The sequence below is a fragment of the Haliotis rubra genome, unplaced genomic scaffold (genome assembly GCF_003918875.1).
Source record: "Haliotis rubra isolate DU_JTF1 unplaced genomic scaffold, ASM391887v1 Scf2, whole genome shotgun sequence".
In the NCBI taxonomy this organism is placed as follows: domain Eukaryota; kingdom Metazoa; phylum Mollusca; class Gastropoda; order Lepetellida; family Haliotidae; genus Haliotis; species Haliotis rubra.
In genome coordinates, this window is record NW_025766002.1 from 5918863 (window position 1) to 5939909 (window position 21047).

Genomic DNA, 21047 nt, shown 5'->3' on the forward strand with positions numbered 1-21047 from the left:
TGATGTTAAATAGTTATATTTACCAAAGAGAACGGCATTATGACCTGGTGAGGGAGTGAGGTTTAAAGTCACATTCAAAATGATTTACTGATATAAAAACAAGAATGTGAGTGAGTGAGTGAGCCAGTATTACTGAGACAACCTGCAGCAGTTTAACATGACCACCCTACCTAGTCACAGTCACTGTCTCAGTTCTCACTAATCCGTATTTTACCCTCTTATGCCAGGCAGGGTAACAAGAAGTACCCTCTTAAAATATCAGGAGGTTAAATCCCCAACCTTCCACCCTATCCAATAGACCACAAAGACAGTCTTGTGTATATGAGAGACTCCTTGTCCAGACCTATACAGGTTTTCTAGAGTTGTCCCAATGAGACACCATACATTAGTTTGGTGGAATGGACCCCGGGCATTATCTAGGATCCCAAACCAAGTAGCCCCCACAGACAATGTTGGAAAATATGTTATGTTCAATACTGTTAGTTATTCCAAGTTCTTTATTCCATGTTTGTGAAGATCAGATGTAAATGCAGCGGTGTGCAGTGAGGCCTCTACCTGTTGCTGGTCCATGGAATTAGTCCTTTACATTAAGCCAGTACAATAGCTATGACAATATGACATGAGTTTGATTTTAAAATTTAAGGCCTTTTTTATCATTACCTAGTTTACGGATTCGTCGACCCGAAATGTGAAGAAAGTGGAAAAGAAACAATATTGTTTTTACTTTTTCTTTTTGCCATTATATGCCGACAACCTGATAATAAACAAAGTAAGTGATAAAAAAAAAAAAATTTAAAGAAAAAATAGCAAATTATACTTTTCAAATATTCCCTGAAACTATTTTATATTTTACAAAAGACAATCACACAAATCGTCAGAACTCACAACACCACGATATACTCAAGTGTGCAAATAACATCTCCATCTTTCCTTTCCCCCTAACCCCCATCCCTCCCTACCAACCTAATAATATTTGTTTTAAATCCATAAACCTAGTAATTAAAAAAAGGCCAAACTGGGGAACTATTTTACTTTGATTAGTGCCTGTGCAACAGTGTAAGCCTGAGCAAGGAAGCCTCTACCTGTTATTGGGCTATGAAATTAGTCACTAATATAACCCTGAACATTAGCTACGACCATATGACACGAGTTTGATTTTTAAATCTAATTTAGGATCTATTTTACTATGCCTGTGTTGCATCCCCAATTTAATAATTTCAAAGCCATAAAAGTCATCTAATTTAAAGTAAATTTCACAAGATGCCAAGAACAATGCTCAGTTTCAGCTGTAGCAATCCACACTTGCCAAACCATTCTAGACTTGCCTTGGATGTCGTTTATAATATATTCTCCAGGGTGTGGAAGGCAGACAGAAATGATGTTGAGATGTCAAATGGGAATGTACGAAATAATATACAAGAACAATAAAGGCATGATTCAGAGTTCACATCGAATAAAAGTCAAACATCACAGAAAAGCTACAAACCTGATAATTTAATATTAAAAGTAATAAAAGCTGATTTCCTTGAGGAATGCGATAATTATAATGCTGTTAAATTAATCTGATTAAAAGTGTTCTTCACACATTTTGGTTTTATAGTCAATGGGCTTTGATGAAAGTAATTTCAGAGAAGTTTGAAATATAAATCATTTTCTCGATTATTAATATTAAGCCTTATTCATAAAACAATTGTTGCAAATTCCTACAAACATCAGCAATTATTACTGATTAAAATAATGACATGCAATAAATTATAGATTAATGTACGACAAAGCTTTTAAAATAAATATTCTACAATGGAATATATTTTTCTCTATGATTGCTCTGGACACTTATTGTGAAACTCAAAGAGTGGTAAAAGTGTAATCTTTGGGCTTCTAAAAAATAGCTGGGATTGTAGAGCACCAAGGGTGGAGTTTCCTGAGTTACAGAGCTAATTACAGAGTTAATTACAGTATGAACTCATAGCTGACCACATATTCTTGGAGAAACAAATTTATAGGTCCTAAACTGTTTCGAGAAGCATGTTTGGAGTTTTCTGGAGGAGCTACATTCTCAGTTTAAGAAGTTCAGAGTTTTCTCGAGAACAAATTTGTAGGTGAAGAAGCTGGCCTGACAGTTCCAGAGGAGGAAGCAAGTTTGCCATTTTCTGGAGAAGCCAGTTTTTATTCTAAAAAACATAGTTGAGGTTTTCTCGAGAGATAGGTTTGGCATGTTCTTGTGAGGCAAGTCTGAAGTTTCCCAAGCCAATTTGAAGTTTTGTAATTCAACAAGTATGGACTTTGGAGTGTTCAAGAGAAGCAGGTTTGTACTTCTAAAAGCAAAATTTTCAAGAGGACAAAGTGAGGAATTTTCTAGTGGTAGCCAGGCATATTAATAAGCATGTTAGTCTCCCCTGGTAAATCTACTGCAGACTTGACGACTTACATGATCATGGCAGCTCCCGCACATTATGCTGATCTAGACGGCGCCACCAACTCTATCTGAAACACAGAGACATAGCATCAGTATCATGGAACACCAACATCAGCAACAGCAACAGCAACAGCAGTGAACCTGCTGCCACACAGAAAATCTATCTCCATGTGCACATGACATGCCACACAAGGACAGAGCCAGACCGTGGAAATCAATGACAGGTCACGCATCGTGAATCATCTCGGAATACCTTCATCATGGATATCACATTGTTTCTAACTTTAATATCGAATATGCATACACAAACCAAGGTTCTGGAGTTAAAAATTAGACACAATTCGAACCTTATTATAACAGGCAAGGGATCATGGGGCATTCGAGTTTCATTCTCAGTTAAGGTGATCATACAACCGTAGTTGCCTTCTGGGCTGCTAGACTGAGTGAGTGAGTATGGTTTTACGTTGCTTTAGCAATATTCCAGCAATATCATGGCCGGGGACACCAGAAATGGGCTTCACATATTGTACCCATGTGGGGAATCAAACCCAGGTCTTCGGCGTGACGAGCGAACACTTCAACCACTTGGCATCCCTACCACCCATGTATGCTAATAGAAGGTTAACAGCTATGTTACCATCTCATCCAGTCCTTATTTACCAAGTAGCTCTATGGCAACAAATACATTCCACGTAACCTCTGGTAATATGAAGATGTCAAGCCAGTAGTGTGGGTAGCCATGGTAATCAATTTCTTATTAAACTATGTACATGTCATAGCACTGGTCTTGCAATCGTATATTTTGTTAGACATTATTTTTTCACAGCAAATTTTAGTTTATGTTTCAAATGTCACTATCATGGGCAGTTTTCCCGTGTCTTTTTTTGCATCCATTACCTCAAAATCGCATCAGCCATCACTATTATTTCCCACGTAAAATCATCTGAGATACAGTTGTTTCTAGTTTGTCAAATAAAAAATCGTAAAGTCAACGAAAGTTAGAAGTATATAAACTTCAAACATTGTTATTATTTCATGAAACCTAAGAGCACTGCACTAAGCATCAAAATGTTTATTGACACAGATAATGAGTTATATGTTTGTATCTACTTATATGATGTAATATAATTCCGTGATCACAAGGTCTGTTTTCAACATAGTCATTTGTAGACTGAATTTTTTTACAGTAGACATACTGGATTTAGGTTGCATTGGCAACTGTTCTAGTTGCAACTTTGAGGCCTCTCACCCTACTGGGTACCCATTCACTGCTGAGAGAAGAGATGCTTTGGTTTAAGAGTTTAGTTTCATATAAAGACAAGCAATTATGGTCTATATACAACTGTGGAACATACATACATCAAGCCATTGATAAACTTTTAAACTGAATTATATAATCTTTTGCAATACAATTTTAATATGAATACATCTTGAGAAAAGATAGTGAAATGAAATATAATTCCTAAAATATCAGCAACTAGAATTACATTGCATCAAAATAATTAAAACTTACCTAATATATTTCTAAAAGAGAGCCAGAAATATGTTTAATTCAATAAAGTTCATATATTTCTCTTTCTTATATTATGAAAGCAAATCTGATTAAAGTCGTTAACTCTTTTCAATTAATGAAAATATGTCTCAACAATTTAGATATATTTTACAGAACTGTCCAAAAGGTCATTATAGCTGGCAGGACAAAGGCCATAGAAAGACAATATGAACACATTTGATACAATAGGAATACCGTAGCTTGATAAGTTGGGATCATTCCTATGTAAAACCCTACTCTCTATTCATGAATACATGCACTGTCAGGAGTTTAGATCACAGCTGTGAAGTATAGGTGCAAGGAGTTTGTGCATATACAAGAACATACAGTAACAGAGAGCAGACCGGGTACACTATATGGTAGTCTTGCTCCAAGACTGTACTGAAGGCTAAGCCCCTGGATGTGTAGTAATTCTATACTTAAAAGAGGCAAGTCAAAATAAGTGGAACATACATCTAAGGGCACCTGTCTGTTAGATGGATATTTCCATTTTTAAGAAATTAACATTTAAACTATTAATTACTACATCAGAGACTTGTGCAAGTCTGACAATATGGTAGAGATTCATGCTAATGCCTGGTTGGGCAGAGTTTGTATCTGGCTGGATACCCTAGTAGGTTTGACCTCAAAGAGCATCTATAGATTCCTTGCAATTTCTCATTTTGGAAATTTTGTCCAACATTACTTCAGTCATAGCTGTCCACAACTTCCGGCCCTTGTTTGAGGTTCATCATGGTACCTAAACCATTATCCATTCGGCCCAGCACTGCCTGTAAGACACTTTGCCAAATGAAGCAAGTCTTGGTTCAGAATCTCGCATCTCACTGGCGCTCTGCTTCAATTTAAATTTAATTTAGCGATTTCTCTTAAATCTATATTTTTTAGAGACTAGCATTTATCTATTCTGAGGCATGAAAATTCCACGAAGAATCCAAGCCCACAAAAGTCTATAAAATAACACCAAATTCTTCTGAAAATGATGCTAAGAGGAAGTTTGGGCCAAGATTTAAATGTTTTGGGGCACCAACTCCTAGTGTATAGTGTCTCTTAAAATGGGTGATGAAATGATATGGTGTGACTGTTTGTAAGTGCCTTTGATCACATGCGCATCCTTTCATCCTTCAAGAAATGGGTACCCGGTGGGAGGTGAAGGTAATGTGATTTTCAAGATTCAGCGCCAAGCATACTGGCCAAGGAATCTGTTCGCTCTCCAGGGAGAGCAGGAAGGTTCATGACTTTGATAATAGCTCAATTTGATATCAATGGACACAAGCTTTCCTTGATATCAGACATTACAGAAATTACATAGATTGATTGTTATTACTATGGCTGCTAATTATTTCTATTGTACAGCATGTGTTTGAACATGGTCACATGTTCGTTAGCAAATGACTCCCTCAGCTTATTGTTCAAGGGTTCCACTGTGGTAATATTGACAATGTGTATCAATAAACATGGACAACATTCAGCCAAAGACACGAACGCTCAGAACTAATTTGTACACGTTTTTTTCAAATATTTGATCGCACTTCGTTAACAGAAACGGTATTTATTTAAACATACGTTAATCTACCTATAATAATCCTCCCTTCTGTAACAATATTAACATCCGTCTTCAATAATCCATGAGGACCTGTCCAACAAATGCCTGAACAGGCAAAGTGAGATACATTGTAGAATATTCTGAAGAACTTGTTGAGGAGAATCACTTTAGGATGAATGAGTGAATGCTAACTTAACAGCAAGACCATGAAGGCCTGGAGGTAATGAAGTCAACCATATAATGTGTATCCCCTGTCCCCAGAAGCAGCCCTGTCTTTTCCTGAATGCGGGGTGGTGGGGTAGCCTAATGGTTAAAGTTTTCTCTCGTCACACCGATTACCCTTGTTCAATTCCCCACAAGGGTACAGTGTGAAGCCTATAGCTATTTTGGGGCGGTGGGGTAGCCTGATGGTTAAAGCGTTTGCTCGTCATGCCAAAGACCCGGGTTCGATTCCCCACATGGGTACAATGTGTGAAGCACATTTCTGGTGTCCCCCGTCGTGATATCGCTGGAATATTGCTAAAAGCGGCGTAAAACCAAACTCACTCACTGTTAATGTATGGCACTTACGACTATCTTAGCGCTAAGAGAGCTTCGAAAATCTAGGCCCAGAATATCTCATGGTTGACATCATGTGCAAGGATGGACACAACTGGGATACGACATTCACCAACCAAGTCACCAGGCCTACTCATCCACTTGAACAACCAGACCACTTGGTCTTCTACAACTCTTAACATTCAACAAAACACAATCGCGGCCACTTTGTGCACTGAGGTGCTCGACGCAGCTGGCTGGTGATACATTACTACATGCATGTTTACAAATGTTGCATTGACGATGCAGACAAGGCTTCGTTGGCTTGTCACTGTAGCATAACTAATATAGCATCAAGAGGGGCTCTGCTCAAACTTGATGTAGTTGTCAACAGAAATCATTCATATATTCCTTCATAAAAATTCAGTTGTCATCATGAAACATAAATCATTTAAAGTGGCAGTTTGTAGGCACACAGCTACACTGAGTGAGTGAATCCAATCTAGGTACTGAAGTGACATGCCAATGCATAAACACTAAACAACACTATTCTACCTGACCACAACCTATCACCATCCACACAACTGAACACCCCACTCCATCTCCGCTGCATTTGAAACTGATTGAGACACATACAGGCCTTTCTATCATCACATGATGAAAGGTGTCCCCAGTTATACATGAGATACTTCTGTGAACATGTTGATAATAAGTCCCTAGGAAAACGGCACAACTGCAACTGTTACAGTTATTATTATATTCACAGTAATTGTTAAATACGCTTAACTATTAAGTTCACTGTAACTGATAAATTTACAATAATTGTTAAGTACACTAATTATTATACATACAGTACTTATTGAATACACAGTATCTGTTAATGACACTGTAACAGATAAATATACAATAATTGTTAAGAACACAGAAACTTTTAAGTACACTGTAATCAATCTATTTACAGTCATTGTTAATGCACTGTACACTGTAACTGTTAAGTACAGGATAATTATTATATTTACAGTAAATGTTAAATACACTGTAACTGTTAAGTACAGGATAATTATTAAATACACTGTAACTGTTAAGTACACGAAAATGATTAAATACACTGTAACTATTAAGTACAGGATAATTATTATATTTACAGTAATTGTTAAATACACTGTAACTGTTATGTACAGGATAATTATTAAATACACTGTAACTGTTAAGTACAGGATAATTATTAAATACACTGTAACTGTTAAGTACAGGATAATTATCAAATACACTGAAACTGTTAAGTATGCTGTAATTAATATATTTACCCTAATTGATAATGAACCAACATTGCTTAACCTCAACTGATTTATTACCTGTGCTCTATCCACAAGTCCACACACTGCCACTGATATATCTAATGGTTAAATACACTGTAACTGTTAAGTACAGGATAATTATCAAATAAACTGTAACTGTTAAGTATGCTGTAATTAATATATTTACCCTAATTGATAATGAACCAACATTGCTTAACCTCAACTGATTTGTTACCTGTGCTCTATCCACAAGTCCACACACTGCCACTGATATATCTAATGGTTAAATACACTGTAACTGTTAAGTACACTGTAATTGATAAATATACAGTTATTGTTAAATACACAGTAATGGGTTGCACACATTGTAGCCCTGTGGGGAATCACCACTTGGGCATTGCCATGACAATATTCTGACCATAGACTGACCCTGTCTGATGAAGGAATAATGTCCCCTGACATCCGCTGTTTGCGTGCTGTATCCTGTACAGTATGGTAACGCTGCTGGGGCCATACATAGTTCTTACAAAGATAACATTTTCTCTCAAAATAATGAACCTGTTGGAAGCTTTGGTTTGCCGTTTGACAATGCAGTCAATATTCCAGTTATATGACGGCATCCCCATAGATAATTGAATCTAGACCAGACAATCCAGTGATCATAAGCAATTACCCCCCTGGGTAAGATGACACACAAGCAACCAATCAAGGTGCCATCCTGGCATTCAGTCAGCGCTTGCAACCAGCATATGTTGCAGAGCCTCCTTTCACAAAGCACTAAGGTGATCGTCAGTCACAATGTTAAAGAATGGGAGTTAAGGTTAACCTTAGTAAAGTTTGCTTCGTGTGTCCAATTCTAACCTGGAGTTATTACAACTTATTACAAACCTGTTGAAATCAACACTACCTGTTAATCACTTAAGTTCAACCAAAATGAGCTGAATCCTTTACAAACTCATAGCATCCTTTGTGATGGAACTATTTCACACATTAGATAAAAGGCAAACATTAAAATCCAACTACACCCAATATATTTTAATATTCTTCAATTTTATACAAGTTGTTGAGTTGAGTTGGGCTTTACGTCACATCGGCATTATTCCAGCCATATAGTGACGAGAACAAGTCTGCATTAATATACAAATAAAGATATCAGATTTGAAATAACGTTCATTAATTTTAACCACATAACTAAGTACTTAAGATTATTCATGGATTACTGTACATATAGGTTCACAATGGCATTCTAACTTTAAACGTGATGGACATACGCACTGCCCCTACAATCATCTAGAACTAAGATTACATGTCTATGACAAGGAGATTAAAACTATGATGACATAATAATGGAATGGTAATGATCGCAGAATACCCACATTCATCTTCCTTGTGGCAAAGGAGAAATGTCAGTTATAACACACATGCCATAAATAACGAAGATAAAAGCAACTCACGTATAGGATCTACAGCGAAACTGAGAGCATCACATTACAATTGGTCCCAGAGTAAAGCAGGTATCCCCAAACCTGATCACCAGTCCCACAGGAATTCCAGGTACACCAATGTTGGCACCAGCCTCTCCAGAGTGCTACATGAACATTGGCGCCAGTGGCTTGGACTACCACGACATACCAGTAGCACACATCACTTGGTCAGGCGCTGTGTGTCGCACTTCACCACCGAGGCGGGAAGTCAAGACAAAGCTAAATTATTGATTACCATGCGCCAGACCCTCCCATTCCTCAGGGATAGCTGCTTTAAGGTAGCAGAGGTACCTCAGCTGAAAGCTATAGGTGATGTATTTCTCTAGGTCTACATAGCTCTGATGTTGTCATGATGGAGCCTTGCTCATATAGTTCTATTGTCTATTGCAAGACTGACGGAAATAGCCATCTGCTCAAGGAACCAGTCTGTGATATGATGAAAAACCTGACGGTACCACCTGCTGAGACATTACAAAAACATGTATTTCTTTCCAACAAAACCTAAACAATCTGTAAACTTGAAACCTGACTTAATCAGACTGTCAAAAAGGCATGACAATACCATTCAATCAAAACTCTTTTTGAATACGACATTAAAGGTTTCAAAGAATGAAACCAAAACCAGAGATCATCAGACTTTGACAAATGAAGAGATTATATTGTTTATTTCAAAGGCATGAAAATACAGCACTGACATGAAAGGAAGGTGACGATTCCACAGACAATGGAATAACACGTTTTGATCATCATGCTTTCATAAAGAGCAATTTTACAACAAAGATACCAAAAACTAGCACTCCGAGAAACAAGGAAACATGTCAAAGATGTCATGATGAATTTGGTTATAGTTTAAAAGGTTCTGTTCGGAGAGGCAAGCTTCTGTCAGGATGATAACTACAGTGGTTGCATGCAAAATACCATATTCGTAACTGTTGACATCTACTCTCAGTTTCAAGATTAACTCTTTCATATGATCAAAGGAAAAGGGTACATTTCCTGGACATTTCCTGGACAATTCCAAACAAGGTCACAAAAATTACTGACTGATTGACAAAGCATTCTTTTTCAAAACTGGTTTCAAGCATGGTTGGTCTATACGACAGTTGGTATATACGACTGTCCATCATCGGAATGAGTCTATGTCCCTCCTGGTTTGTGACAGACAGATATTGACACATGATGTTGAACATTGTTGGAGAAAACAGTCCCAATATACACTACAAGTTAATTTACACCTTAATCCCATTACCGGGGTACCAACTGTCTACATCCGAGAATAGAGATGAATGAGTAAAACATAGACAGACTTCACCATAGAACACAACATACCCCAAACTCCCTGTTAGTCCTCCTCTATAAGGAGGGTAGCCTAGTGGTTAAAGCATTTATTCATCAATCTGAAGGCTTGGGTTCGATGATTCCAACAATGAGCACATTGTGAAAAGCCTACTTCTGCTTCCCCAATACCTTCCCCACCAATACACTCATTCCTGCATGACTATGGGATACATGTATTTTATTACAATTTTTACAATACCAATCTATGTTATATAGGAGCAAGTCTCTGAAGTATCCACACACCAAAATCAATAAAATTGTACCTTACTGAGTCAAAAAAAAAATCATAGACATTACGTTTGTCAAACTTAATCTCTGTCCTATCAACTGTAAAATATTTCTACACATCCTGATGTGACATTTATTCAACCTTTATCCTGAAATCACTCAATAATATAAATTACAACTTTCAAACAACTCAAATGAATACCATGACTATATGCAAACCACAGACTAACTTCCTTTAGGGACAGAACATCCTTCCTGTCAACACCTCTCAATTCCTCTTGTCAACCCTCTTAACAGTTAAGTCTACAGAACCGCACTGGAGTTCTCTACTATACTTCATGACGGGGCATAACTCACTCCTATATAACATGATAATTGGCAATCAAGTGACACTCTAATAACACTGTTGTAATTAGAAATGTTGGACTACTAACTACATCTTCATGCCCACTCAATCACTGTACGAATTAAGACCAAGTTTAGCCAGGCATTAATTCAGCTGGGCCTATTGACCATGATAGGAATATACTGTGAAATCAATTACATGTAGATTGCAAACAAACCTTGATCGTTGCACGTCAGTTGCCGTTAAACAAGGAGATGGTGATAATATCCAAGTGACTGCACTCTGGTATTGCACACCTGGTATTGTTGGTATATACCACGGTCTGTCATCAGAATGAGGCTCAGGCCCACCTGTCTGTGACAGCATGAAATTCATGCATGGCTTTACCCAATGGGAAACTTTCATATACTTCACCATACTGTCACAATTACCACCATAGACAACAGTCGTGAACAATCTTGAATATTCCCAGCTTAATAATTACATCATGATCAATATTTCCTGGCCAATAAGAACATTCATTGTACTTGATTGACATCACATCACACAGCAGTAGGGAATAATCTGATACATTTCACAGAATAACCTGTTATTTTTCACACCGATTTTATAACAATATGCTCTATGATATTTGCATATATCTGATAAATAATTCACTTGGAAGTCTCATGACATCCTGATACATAAAATTGACATTTGCAAATAGTTTCAGCACAGTATTGTGTTTCAATTACAAGCTGTTTCCTTACCTTGAAACTTTGATATCTCTAAGGAACATTACAGGCTCATACATCTATAAAACCTCATCCTAGCTATCAAGTTAAGCCATCGCGACCTGCATGTTTTAGTAGGAGTCAAATTTCATGCTCATCATATAATCTCATTTAGTAAAGCAAACAACTGGCAAGCAAATATAATCATGACTTTATATATTCTTTATTCAGAATGACATTCAATTTGCTTTTGTAGATGCCAAATTAAAGGACTTAGGAAAACATTCAGATTAAAAAAAAAGCAATAAGCAACATTTGAATAACTACATTTATCACTGAGAAGACAGCGTAAGGATAGAAAGAAGAAGTAAGGTTAGCCTGATTGAGAAATACTTTGAAAAGGCCTTTTGTGTTGACCTTTTCCATAAAGAAGACTTTTACCAGTAAACCACACATTTCAGAAACAGCCTTGTAACAGAGAATAAAGAAGAGCATGTATTCATATTTCTGAAAACTATTTCTCATGATAAACATATTGGCTTTAGTAAATACTTTGTTAATATGTAGAACTATAAAACACCATGAACAGGAATAGGGTTATTGTTACTTCTATAAATTTTGATGTTGACATTTCTGACTATAAAAACCTACAATCATAACATCAAGTATAATAAAAGTCAGCTTCTCAAACAAGAAAGAAGCCAGGATGAGACATACATTTATCACACTTTAGAAATATAAACTGGATTGACATTTACTCGAATTAGTGTAATTAGATTAGTGACAAAACACTTTCAAAATTTCCAAAGATTGTCAAGAGACTAACAGAATTTGGTTGTTCTGAATTTCACTTTAAGCATGACTGAATGAACAGGAGAAAATATAAAGAAAAAAGACTGTTGGTAAAAAGACATGTCCAATATGGTATCTGATAGGAGTGGTATCAATAAACACGAAGTGCAAAGGAAGGAGGCAGTATATTTAAAATGCATGTGACACTATAGCAATTTTAATTTCATCACATTACAGTTGAAAATATTATTCCTCCAAAAACATAACGTATACCCAAGAATCAAACTGTCATATACTCAAAAAGGACAGCCTGATTTGATAGCACTAAACTTGAATAAACGCTAATCTCACTTACGGTAGCATGGAAATGTCTCTATCAATTAGAAAAACATCAATGCGTTCCTGCCTTGAGCTGCAGGCATGTGGCATGCAGTGAGAACAGATGATCGTCAACTGTGAACGCAGTAATATATCAAAAACCATTCCTTCATCAATAGCAGTTCATAAACACATTAAAACTGATGAGCTTTCATTCTTCCTCATGCACATTCTTTCCTTCGTGATGACTTAATCAGAGCTGATGATTGCGAGATAACATGATGATGGGAGATCAAAGCGTGGCGACAGGTATTGGACTGCCCAAGAATGGAAGTCAAGATTCTCGGTTTCGTCAATATCTTCCGCGATGTCTCACCGCCCAGCATGAGAGGAAAATTACCAAAATTACATGCAGGTGGGTCTGAGAGGGCTGTCACAGAATCCTGATGCATGATGGGATAGGTGGAAGGTGACTGATGACGTCCATCCCGTCGTCCTCCGATGACAATGATTATAACCCTCCCAGAAGGTAATCAGGACGGGTTTTGTATGACCAGATCATGTCAGCATAGACATACGTCATCATCAAAACCTGAATCGGGAAAGGTTGTGCACGACCAAATCACGTCTTCATATACATATGCCATCATGAAAAAGCGAGAGACAGGCCTAGTGACTTCTACACAATGCATGTTCACTAGTGAATAATTCATCCGAATTCCCAAAGATCAGGGAGCCAGTATTGATTTCTGTGATCAGGAAAATGACACTAATTAGGAAATAGAACGGCTGCAATGGAATGCCATGAGATTGATGAGTAATGTGACCCACACAAAAAGCCAACACATCTTACCATCATCCCATACCGTGCAATTTCAACTCCGACTCAGCACAATCTAGTCCGCTTCAATTCAAGCGATAAGACGCTATTCATCTGAATCCCCCTCCTTCAATCTGCTTTCTAATAAACACAAGTAAAGTGAAGACCGTCAGGGTCTTGCAACCAGCATTTAAAACATCTATGCTTCCTATACATGCTGAATGCCCACCAACCAACAGCTGTGATTAGGTCCGAAGCAATTCCTCTTGGCAACGACTGGTCTTATCTAATCATTCAAAATCCCATCTTCATCAATCGGGGTATTGTTCAAACAATCTATTCACCCTGTAGGTTATATTATGTCATACATTCCCCAATCTCAGCTAGGTTGCTGCAATCATATAAATTCATAATCTGGGCTATGTCTTTCTGAATGACAACTCACCATTTTATTTCCATCATTTGCAAGTCCCAATTTGAATTTCTATTCCACGTGGTTAATTACATTTGAATTTTTTAACTGTCTTCAAACAACTGCTTCAATTCCATCTGGAAATTAATGCATATGTTTTCATATTTTTATATGTGAAATCGATGCTGTGAGAAAATACAGTGGCTCAACGCCATACCCTCAATGATGACACGTCACACCGGAACCCTTCCCCATCCCATCTCAGGACTTCCCTCAGAGTGTGTGAATTCAGTTAAACTCTGATTTCTACATTATTTCTGTTAGATGACAGATTCTATCATGGTGTGTTAGCTTGATGTGAGAGAAAAGCGAGAAGTGACAAAGATCTGAGACTTTTACCACTTTGGGGAAACCTGTAAGCACAGGTATAGTGCTGACCAAACTAAATATCAGGAATCGAACCCATGTTCATTTCACTCTGACATGCCCAAGGAATGCAACTTGGCACAGCCAATTCTGATGCCTTGAGCATCTATCAAGACCACAGTATTTTCATAACCATCCACTTATTTCATTCTGAACTACTATCTAATCTACTAGTGCTGTACTATCAGTTCTACAGAGTGAGTGAGTGAGTTTAGGTTTACACAGCTTTTAGCAATATTTCAGGAATATCAAGACGGGGGACAGCAGAAATGGACTTCACATATTGTACCCATGTGGGGAATCGAACCTGGTCCTCAGCATGACAAGCAAAAGCTTTGACCTCAAGGCTACCCTACCACCTTGAAGCCAAGCTGAATGTGAGAGTGGTTTTATGCATCTTTTATCATTATACTGACAATATGTGAGAAAAGACATCCTTAATATTTTACATCACCAGTTGTGCCAGTGTTTTTTCAATGACACTTAAATACACACAAAAAAGTGAAAAGATAATTCAGTACTTTTGCCAGATCTCAAGTAAAACATGTCATCTCAATCTGGTCTTCTTGATCTCCTTACAGTACTCGCCAGACCTCATAAAACACATTCGTTAGTTTCTGGGGTTTTCCAGTTTGCAATTAAAAACTGTCTGACGGTCTGCAGTTAAAAAATATCCATTCAGCTGCATGGTGGTGAAGTTCCCTTTGTAAGCTTTCTTTGTAAGGCTTCAAGATGGAGGCGATTGCATTTCGGCAAGGTATCTTCGCAAGATGTTGCATAAATATTACACACCAGCTCTTGTGGCACGGGAAAGTTACTTCAGAGCGACAGACCACCGAGTATCCGTCTATTCATAGGCCAGGGAAAGCAGAGTATTTCAAGATGCTGAGTGTCAGAGACGAGGCTATCAAAGTTCAAGAAACACTGATTTTCCAAGTCTACAGATTTACAGAGAAAAAAGATCCCATCTTACATCTGTAGGGGTTGTTAATTTAAGGGTGATCTGAAACTTTTGGAAAAAAGGTGCTAAAGGCTGTAATCTATCAAATATGTTTTACTATTTACAAATTTCATCTTCTAAATGGTCCAATTTCAATCTTTTCAGTATACATGGTATTTCCTTCCTTGATAAATTCAGCTGGAAATTTTTCTTTGCCAATTGAGGTATCTAAACTCAAATTCGTGTTATTTTCCAGCGTGAGAACTTTAAATGTCAAATATTCGTTTTCCATCTAACGAGCAGGTTCAGAACACCTGTCAACTTGAGGCTTATCTTGCTTCCTCCTAAATCTTCCCCTTAAAGCAACATGTAAATGAAGTGTAGAGGAAGTGTAGAGGAAGCAAGGAGTGGTGCAATAAATGCACCGAGAGGACGAGAGATTGAGCCTCCAAAGGAGAAGAGCCCTTCAGATGAAGCATCATCTCTGGCTCCTCACCAGTGGTCGACTCACCGATTACAGTGAGGGTTTCAGGTTATGAAAAATTAGGCAGAGAAAATTTCACTTTTATTCCTACACATTAATATTCACACAAAGACATTTCTTAAAGGCTTTAAGTAACTTTTCTCTGTTTAGGATACGGATTTCATCTGGTTCATATTAATTTATATTAAGATGTTGGAAGGTATAAACTAACACATAAGCTTATTGTCGCTAAAGAATTCTCTGTCAATAGCAACATTAGCAAATATTGGTTGACCACAACTCATGAACTAACAGTTAGTTGTGTAAAATTTGGAAGTCCAGTATTTTTTTTACAGAAACATTACAATTAAGACATTTGATAAATGGCCTCTTGATCAGAGGAAGATTGTTGACAGGTCAACCTGTAGTGTAACACTGACTGACTGAGTTTTGGTTTTACACCGCTTTTAGCAATATTCCAGCAACATCACGGCAGGGGACACCAGAAATGGGCTTCACACATTGTGCCCATGTGTGTAGTGTAACAAGGACTAATATACACCAATCATGTTGCATATGATATTAGATTACCCAGTCATGATGATTGTCACAAGTCATATGAAAAGATTGGGTGTTCTTTAACAACTGTTGAGCAGTATATATGAATCTAGCAGTTGCTGATTCCAAATTCTAACATGGATAATGTCAGGAATCACTATCTGAATCTTGACTGAAACTTGGCACCAAGGTATGGAAAATAAACCCTTTAAAATATTGAAACAAGAGGCATGTCTCTCATAACGCTGAGTCAGCTAAGGTAAGGATTTCTCAACATTACATTTTACCATTACAGTTTTTTAATCGGATCATTCCCTCAAGCTGGGTCAGCTAAGGTAAGGATTTCTCAACATTACATTTTACCATGACAGTTTTCTAATCGGAGCCATTCCCTCAAGCTGGGTCAGCTAAGGTAAGGATTTCTCAACATTACATTTTACCATGACAGTTTTCTAATCGGAGCCATTCCCTCAAGCTGGGTCAGCTAAGGTAAGGATTTCTCAACATTACATTTTACCATGACAGTTTTCTAATCGGAGCCATTCCCTCAAGCTGGGTCAGCTAAGGTAAGGATTTCTCAACATTACATTTTACCATGACAGTTTTCTAATCGGAGCCATTCCCTCAGGCAGCTAAGGTGAGGATTTCTCCGTTTATCACATTTGACTATCTGAGCCATTCCTTCATATAATTAGGGAATACCATATCTGTAAACTAAAACTAATCCAGGTGTCTGAGGCTCCCACGTAGGTGTAACAGGTTGACAAACCAATCACATGTAATTAAACACTGTACTAAATCAGTGTAACTTCCAGCATCGAACTCTAAGAATCCTCAAGACCTACAGAAATTACTTCCTTGTTCCAAGGGCGGTGGGGTAGCCTAGTGGATCAAGCGTTTGCCCATCACGCCAAAGACCCGGGTTCGATTCCCTACATGGGTGCAATATGTGAAGCCCATTTCTGGAGTCCCCCGTCATGATATTGCTGGAATATTGCTAAAAGCGGCGTAAAACTAAACTCACTCACTCCTTGGTCCATATAAGAGACATAAAGCAGAAAGCACCTCACATCGTTCCTACCAGGGACTTAAATGAACAAATGGTTTGTATTACAGTTATATCGGTTTATGAGCATAATGAGAAGGTAAGTCACAAATGTGCAATGTCGTATATTCCTTTTGAAGGTAATCAACTGCACTCTCTAAGAACCATGGAAGCCAGTTCAAAGTGGACAAACAAACATTTGCATGGACCTCGTCACATGACCAAACCATGTGACAGTCAGTGACCTTGACTAAACTCATTTGCCTTCTATCCTTGCCAGAGCATTTTTGTTATTGATGGACAGGTTGCAGAGCACAACATTCTTTTTTTTTCATCTGTCTAGGGTAATGGGCAAATATTATCAAAGCAGAATTCACAGTTCGGGTAAATTGTAGATCCAGCTAGGGGCACAACTGTGCAGTGATATACAAACCATTAGGCCAATATACCACTGTGCTCTCTGATAGGATTAGTGAGTGAGTGAGTGAGTATGGTTTTATGTTGCTTTTAGCAATATTCCAGTAATATCACTGCGTGGAACACCAGAAATGGGCTTCACACATTGTACCTATGTGGGGAATCCAACCGGAGTCTTTGGCGTGACAAGCAAACACTTTAACCACTAGGCTACCCCACTGCTGGGATTAAAACTCAAAACCTGTGAACAATAACCAAACAAACCAGCAGGCCATTTTAAAGACCAACCAATGCCCTTCTCAACTGGGCTCCAACAATAACATTGAACTAAAAATAATGTTTATCATACACATTAGCTGAAGCTGTTAACTGAAACACCAGCAGTAGGAAAACATATCTATCACTCTAAAAAATCCAAATGTTCAACAAAGGGCAACTTATCCTCAAAAAACTCACTAAACAATGCTTTCAAAGAACCTTACCCTTATAAATCTCAGACAAAAAAAACAAAACTAAAAACCCACAATCCGTACACAAAAAGACTTAGCATTTCCTTGATACCTATTGAATCGGGACGAGATCGCTACGTGCAAGAAGCCAAGCCAGTAGACCCTACTGTCTCATCCTTGTATCCAATTATTCCACGACAAGACAATTTCCTCCCTGCCAATTGGAATGCATGAAGGGGCTAATCTTGTGCGACTGAGCCACCGCGGGCTAAATCTCTTGAAGGAATCAAACAGGGGAGTGAAATGCAAAACCCTCTTCATGAATAACCCCAATTTTCAAAGAAAGACAAAGATGAATTTTACTACATGGTGCATTAATGTTTTTTAAAGCCATCATACATTTATCTTTGTAATGTCAAAGGGAGGTAATCCTCTTTTTTTTAAGTATCACAAGAGGTTACCACTAAGGATTCACATCAAAACAAATATTAGGCTTTGTCATTGCAGACATGAGAAATTTATGCACAAATGATCAAAGGTATGTATATTGGGTGTAGATATTCATAGGAAAGTTATTCTAGATAACGAAATGATTGTCTATTTTCAATACAAACAAGAAAACATCTGATGAAAACAAGGGCTGAGGAAAGACGACTGATGTTAACGAGCTCCATTAACCTCAAGGTTTGCTGTGTGTTGCACGAAACAAATGAAACAAATGATGAATTTCTATAATGGGTTATCAAAAGCAATGTTACCAAACTTGTTTCCTGGTGATTGATTCGTGTGAGTGAGTGAGTGAGTGGGTGAGTGAGAAATGTCTGTATTATTAATTAGGACATTTTTCCTTGGTTTATAAAACTGCTCAGTATGCAATTTTTACAAAGCTCAAAGTGCTACACAACAGCTCAGTATGAAAAAAATATAGCTCAAAGTGGTATATAACACCTCAGTTTGGTATGACAAAGTTCAAAGAGGTATATAACAGCTCAGGTTGGTATGACGTAGTTCAAAGTGGTATATAACAGCTCAGGTTGGTATGACAAAGTTCAAAGAGGTATATAACAGCTCAGGTTGGTATGACAAAGTTCAAAGAGGTATATAACAGCTCAGGTTGGTATGACAAAGTTCAAAGAGGTATATAACAGCTCAGGTTGGTATGACAAAGTTCAAAGAGGTATATAACAGCTCAGGTTGGTATGACAAAGTTCAAAGTGGTATACAACAGCTCAGGTTGGCATAAAAAAGCTCCGCATGGTGTAGGAGAGCTCAGTGTAGTATAACAAATTTTGTGGTAAAATACAGCTTTGTAGTGTAGTAAACAAATCTGAGATAATGAGGTCGCTGTAAACTCATGGTAGATAATGAACTATAACATCAGATAAGGCTTGACTTCATGTTAAGCAGAACTAAAAGCATATCACGTTTTTCCTAGAAAGCCATATTAAGGAGCTATTAACGAGCTCTCAAGCGTTAAAAATAATGAAACAGTTACTATAAAAGTGTAACCCAACCTTGAATCTAGCTTTTATGAATGTTCAGCACTTCCGTGCGAGCGAGAAAACCGCCGCAGTTTGACGATTCCATGTGCATGTCATCTGACGATCATGCTGAATACAACTCGTTCCAACTAGATTGATGTTATTTTGTATTGCCCAAAAACCTTTATCAGAGCCCTGTTTATACGCTGCAGCTAAAGAAAAGTCAGCAAGAAATGACATGCAACATCCAACAAGTAAAGTGTCGTTTAGCGGGAAGGCAAACAACAATGGCTATTAATTAACGTACAAAAAAGGATTTCAATTAACCATGAAATGAAGGCGTTAGATCAGACAAAACAGGACAAAACTGAAGATTCTGAGACAGGATAAGAAAAGGAAGATCTAAAACTGCTTACCTTCTTTAAAAAAGTGCTTGCTCATTTAAAATATCAGTTATCATATTGTGATTTTGAACATTTATTTTGGTTAAAAATTAGACTTGAAGCCTTAGAAACATATTTGGACCTCCCGCTTTTCCTCATAAAGTAACCTATCCTCTCAATTTGTGGCTTTTTGATGTTGCAGGCAAAGTTCAAATCAATAACCATAATCTTAGGATCCTGGCACATTTAAGGGAACCAACTCAACACAGTTAATTGCAGTGTCCAGATACAAGTGTTATTCTGCCTGAGAACAACCCAATTTAGCAAATCTCTCTGAATAACAGCTTGCTAGAGGTCCTGAACCTTGGAATTGTGAAGCACAGGTCACAGATTACTTGCAGTGCCTGTCTTGAATGCCACTGTTACAGTTTCTATATAAATCTAAATGTCGTTGATATTTCACAGACACAAAACCCTTTCCATGATGGTTATACATGGTAGACAGTTTGTTGGTCAGATTTGTTTGAGAGCCATATATACTGAGGGAAACAAATAAGGGAACACCAATTCATGGCAGTCTTCCTTTATTTTTTTCTCAGATTTCCTCCCACAGCGCTATTCAAAGCTGGTGATGAAAAATGGAAAATATTAAAGGAATGCTTGAATTTTCCTGTGTTCCTTTATTTGTTTCTCTCAGTATATGTATGCACCACCTGTTTGCAAGCTCTCTTTGTGAGTAACTGATACCGTATGAAATATACATTAACCATTTACTAATGCAGTCTGACAATATTAATTCATGTTCAAACAAAAACCTCACTTTAATGTAGCTGGTTTTTAGGAAACAACTATGCATATCAAACAAGTCTCTCTCAACATGAAAAACATTTATAACATGTCAACGCTATACCATGGCTTTGTGCATAATGAAAATTATTTTACCAATAAATAATTCATAAGCATCAGTCAGTCAGTCTGTCTGTCAATCAGTTCATAGGTGAGTGGGTTTTAGTTTGGGGAGAAGGACAAAGCCTGTGACATCTAATAATGGAGTCGGTGAGTGAGCATGGTTTTATGCCGCTTTTAGC

At 37.5% G+C, this 21047-nt stretch overlaps 1 protein-coding gene across 9 annotated transcripts in view; it reads right to left on the reverse strand.

Annotated features, from left to right (window-relative positions):
• The window catches only part of LOC124275423 (choline transporter-like protein 1), a 233797-nt gene that overhangs the window by 56908 nt on the left and 155842 nt on the right, over positions 1-21047 (reverse strand). For 8 of the 9 annotated variants that reach the window (XM_046710985.1, XM_046710984.1, XM_046710987.1 and 5 more), the window contains one exon: positions 2429-2484. In XM_046710985.1, the coding sequence (XP_046566941.1) occupies positions 2429-2452 (24 nt within the window). In that variant the 5' untranslated portion in view covers positions 2453-2484. Of the gene's footprint in view, positions 1-2428; positions 2485-10959; positions 11011-21047 lie in introns of those variants that run through there. The other variant, XM_046710991.1, reaches the window with a different exon arrangement.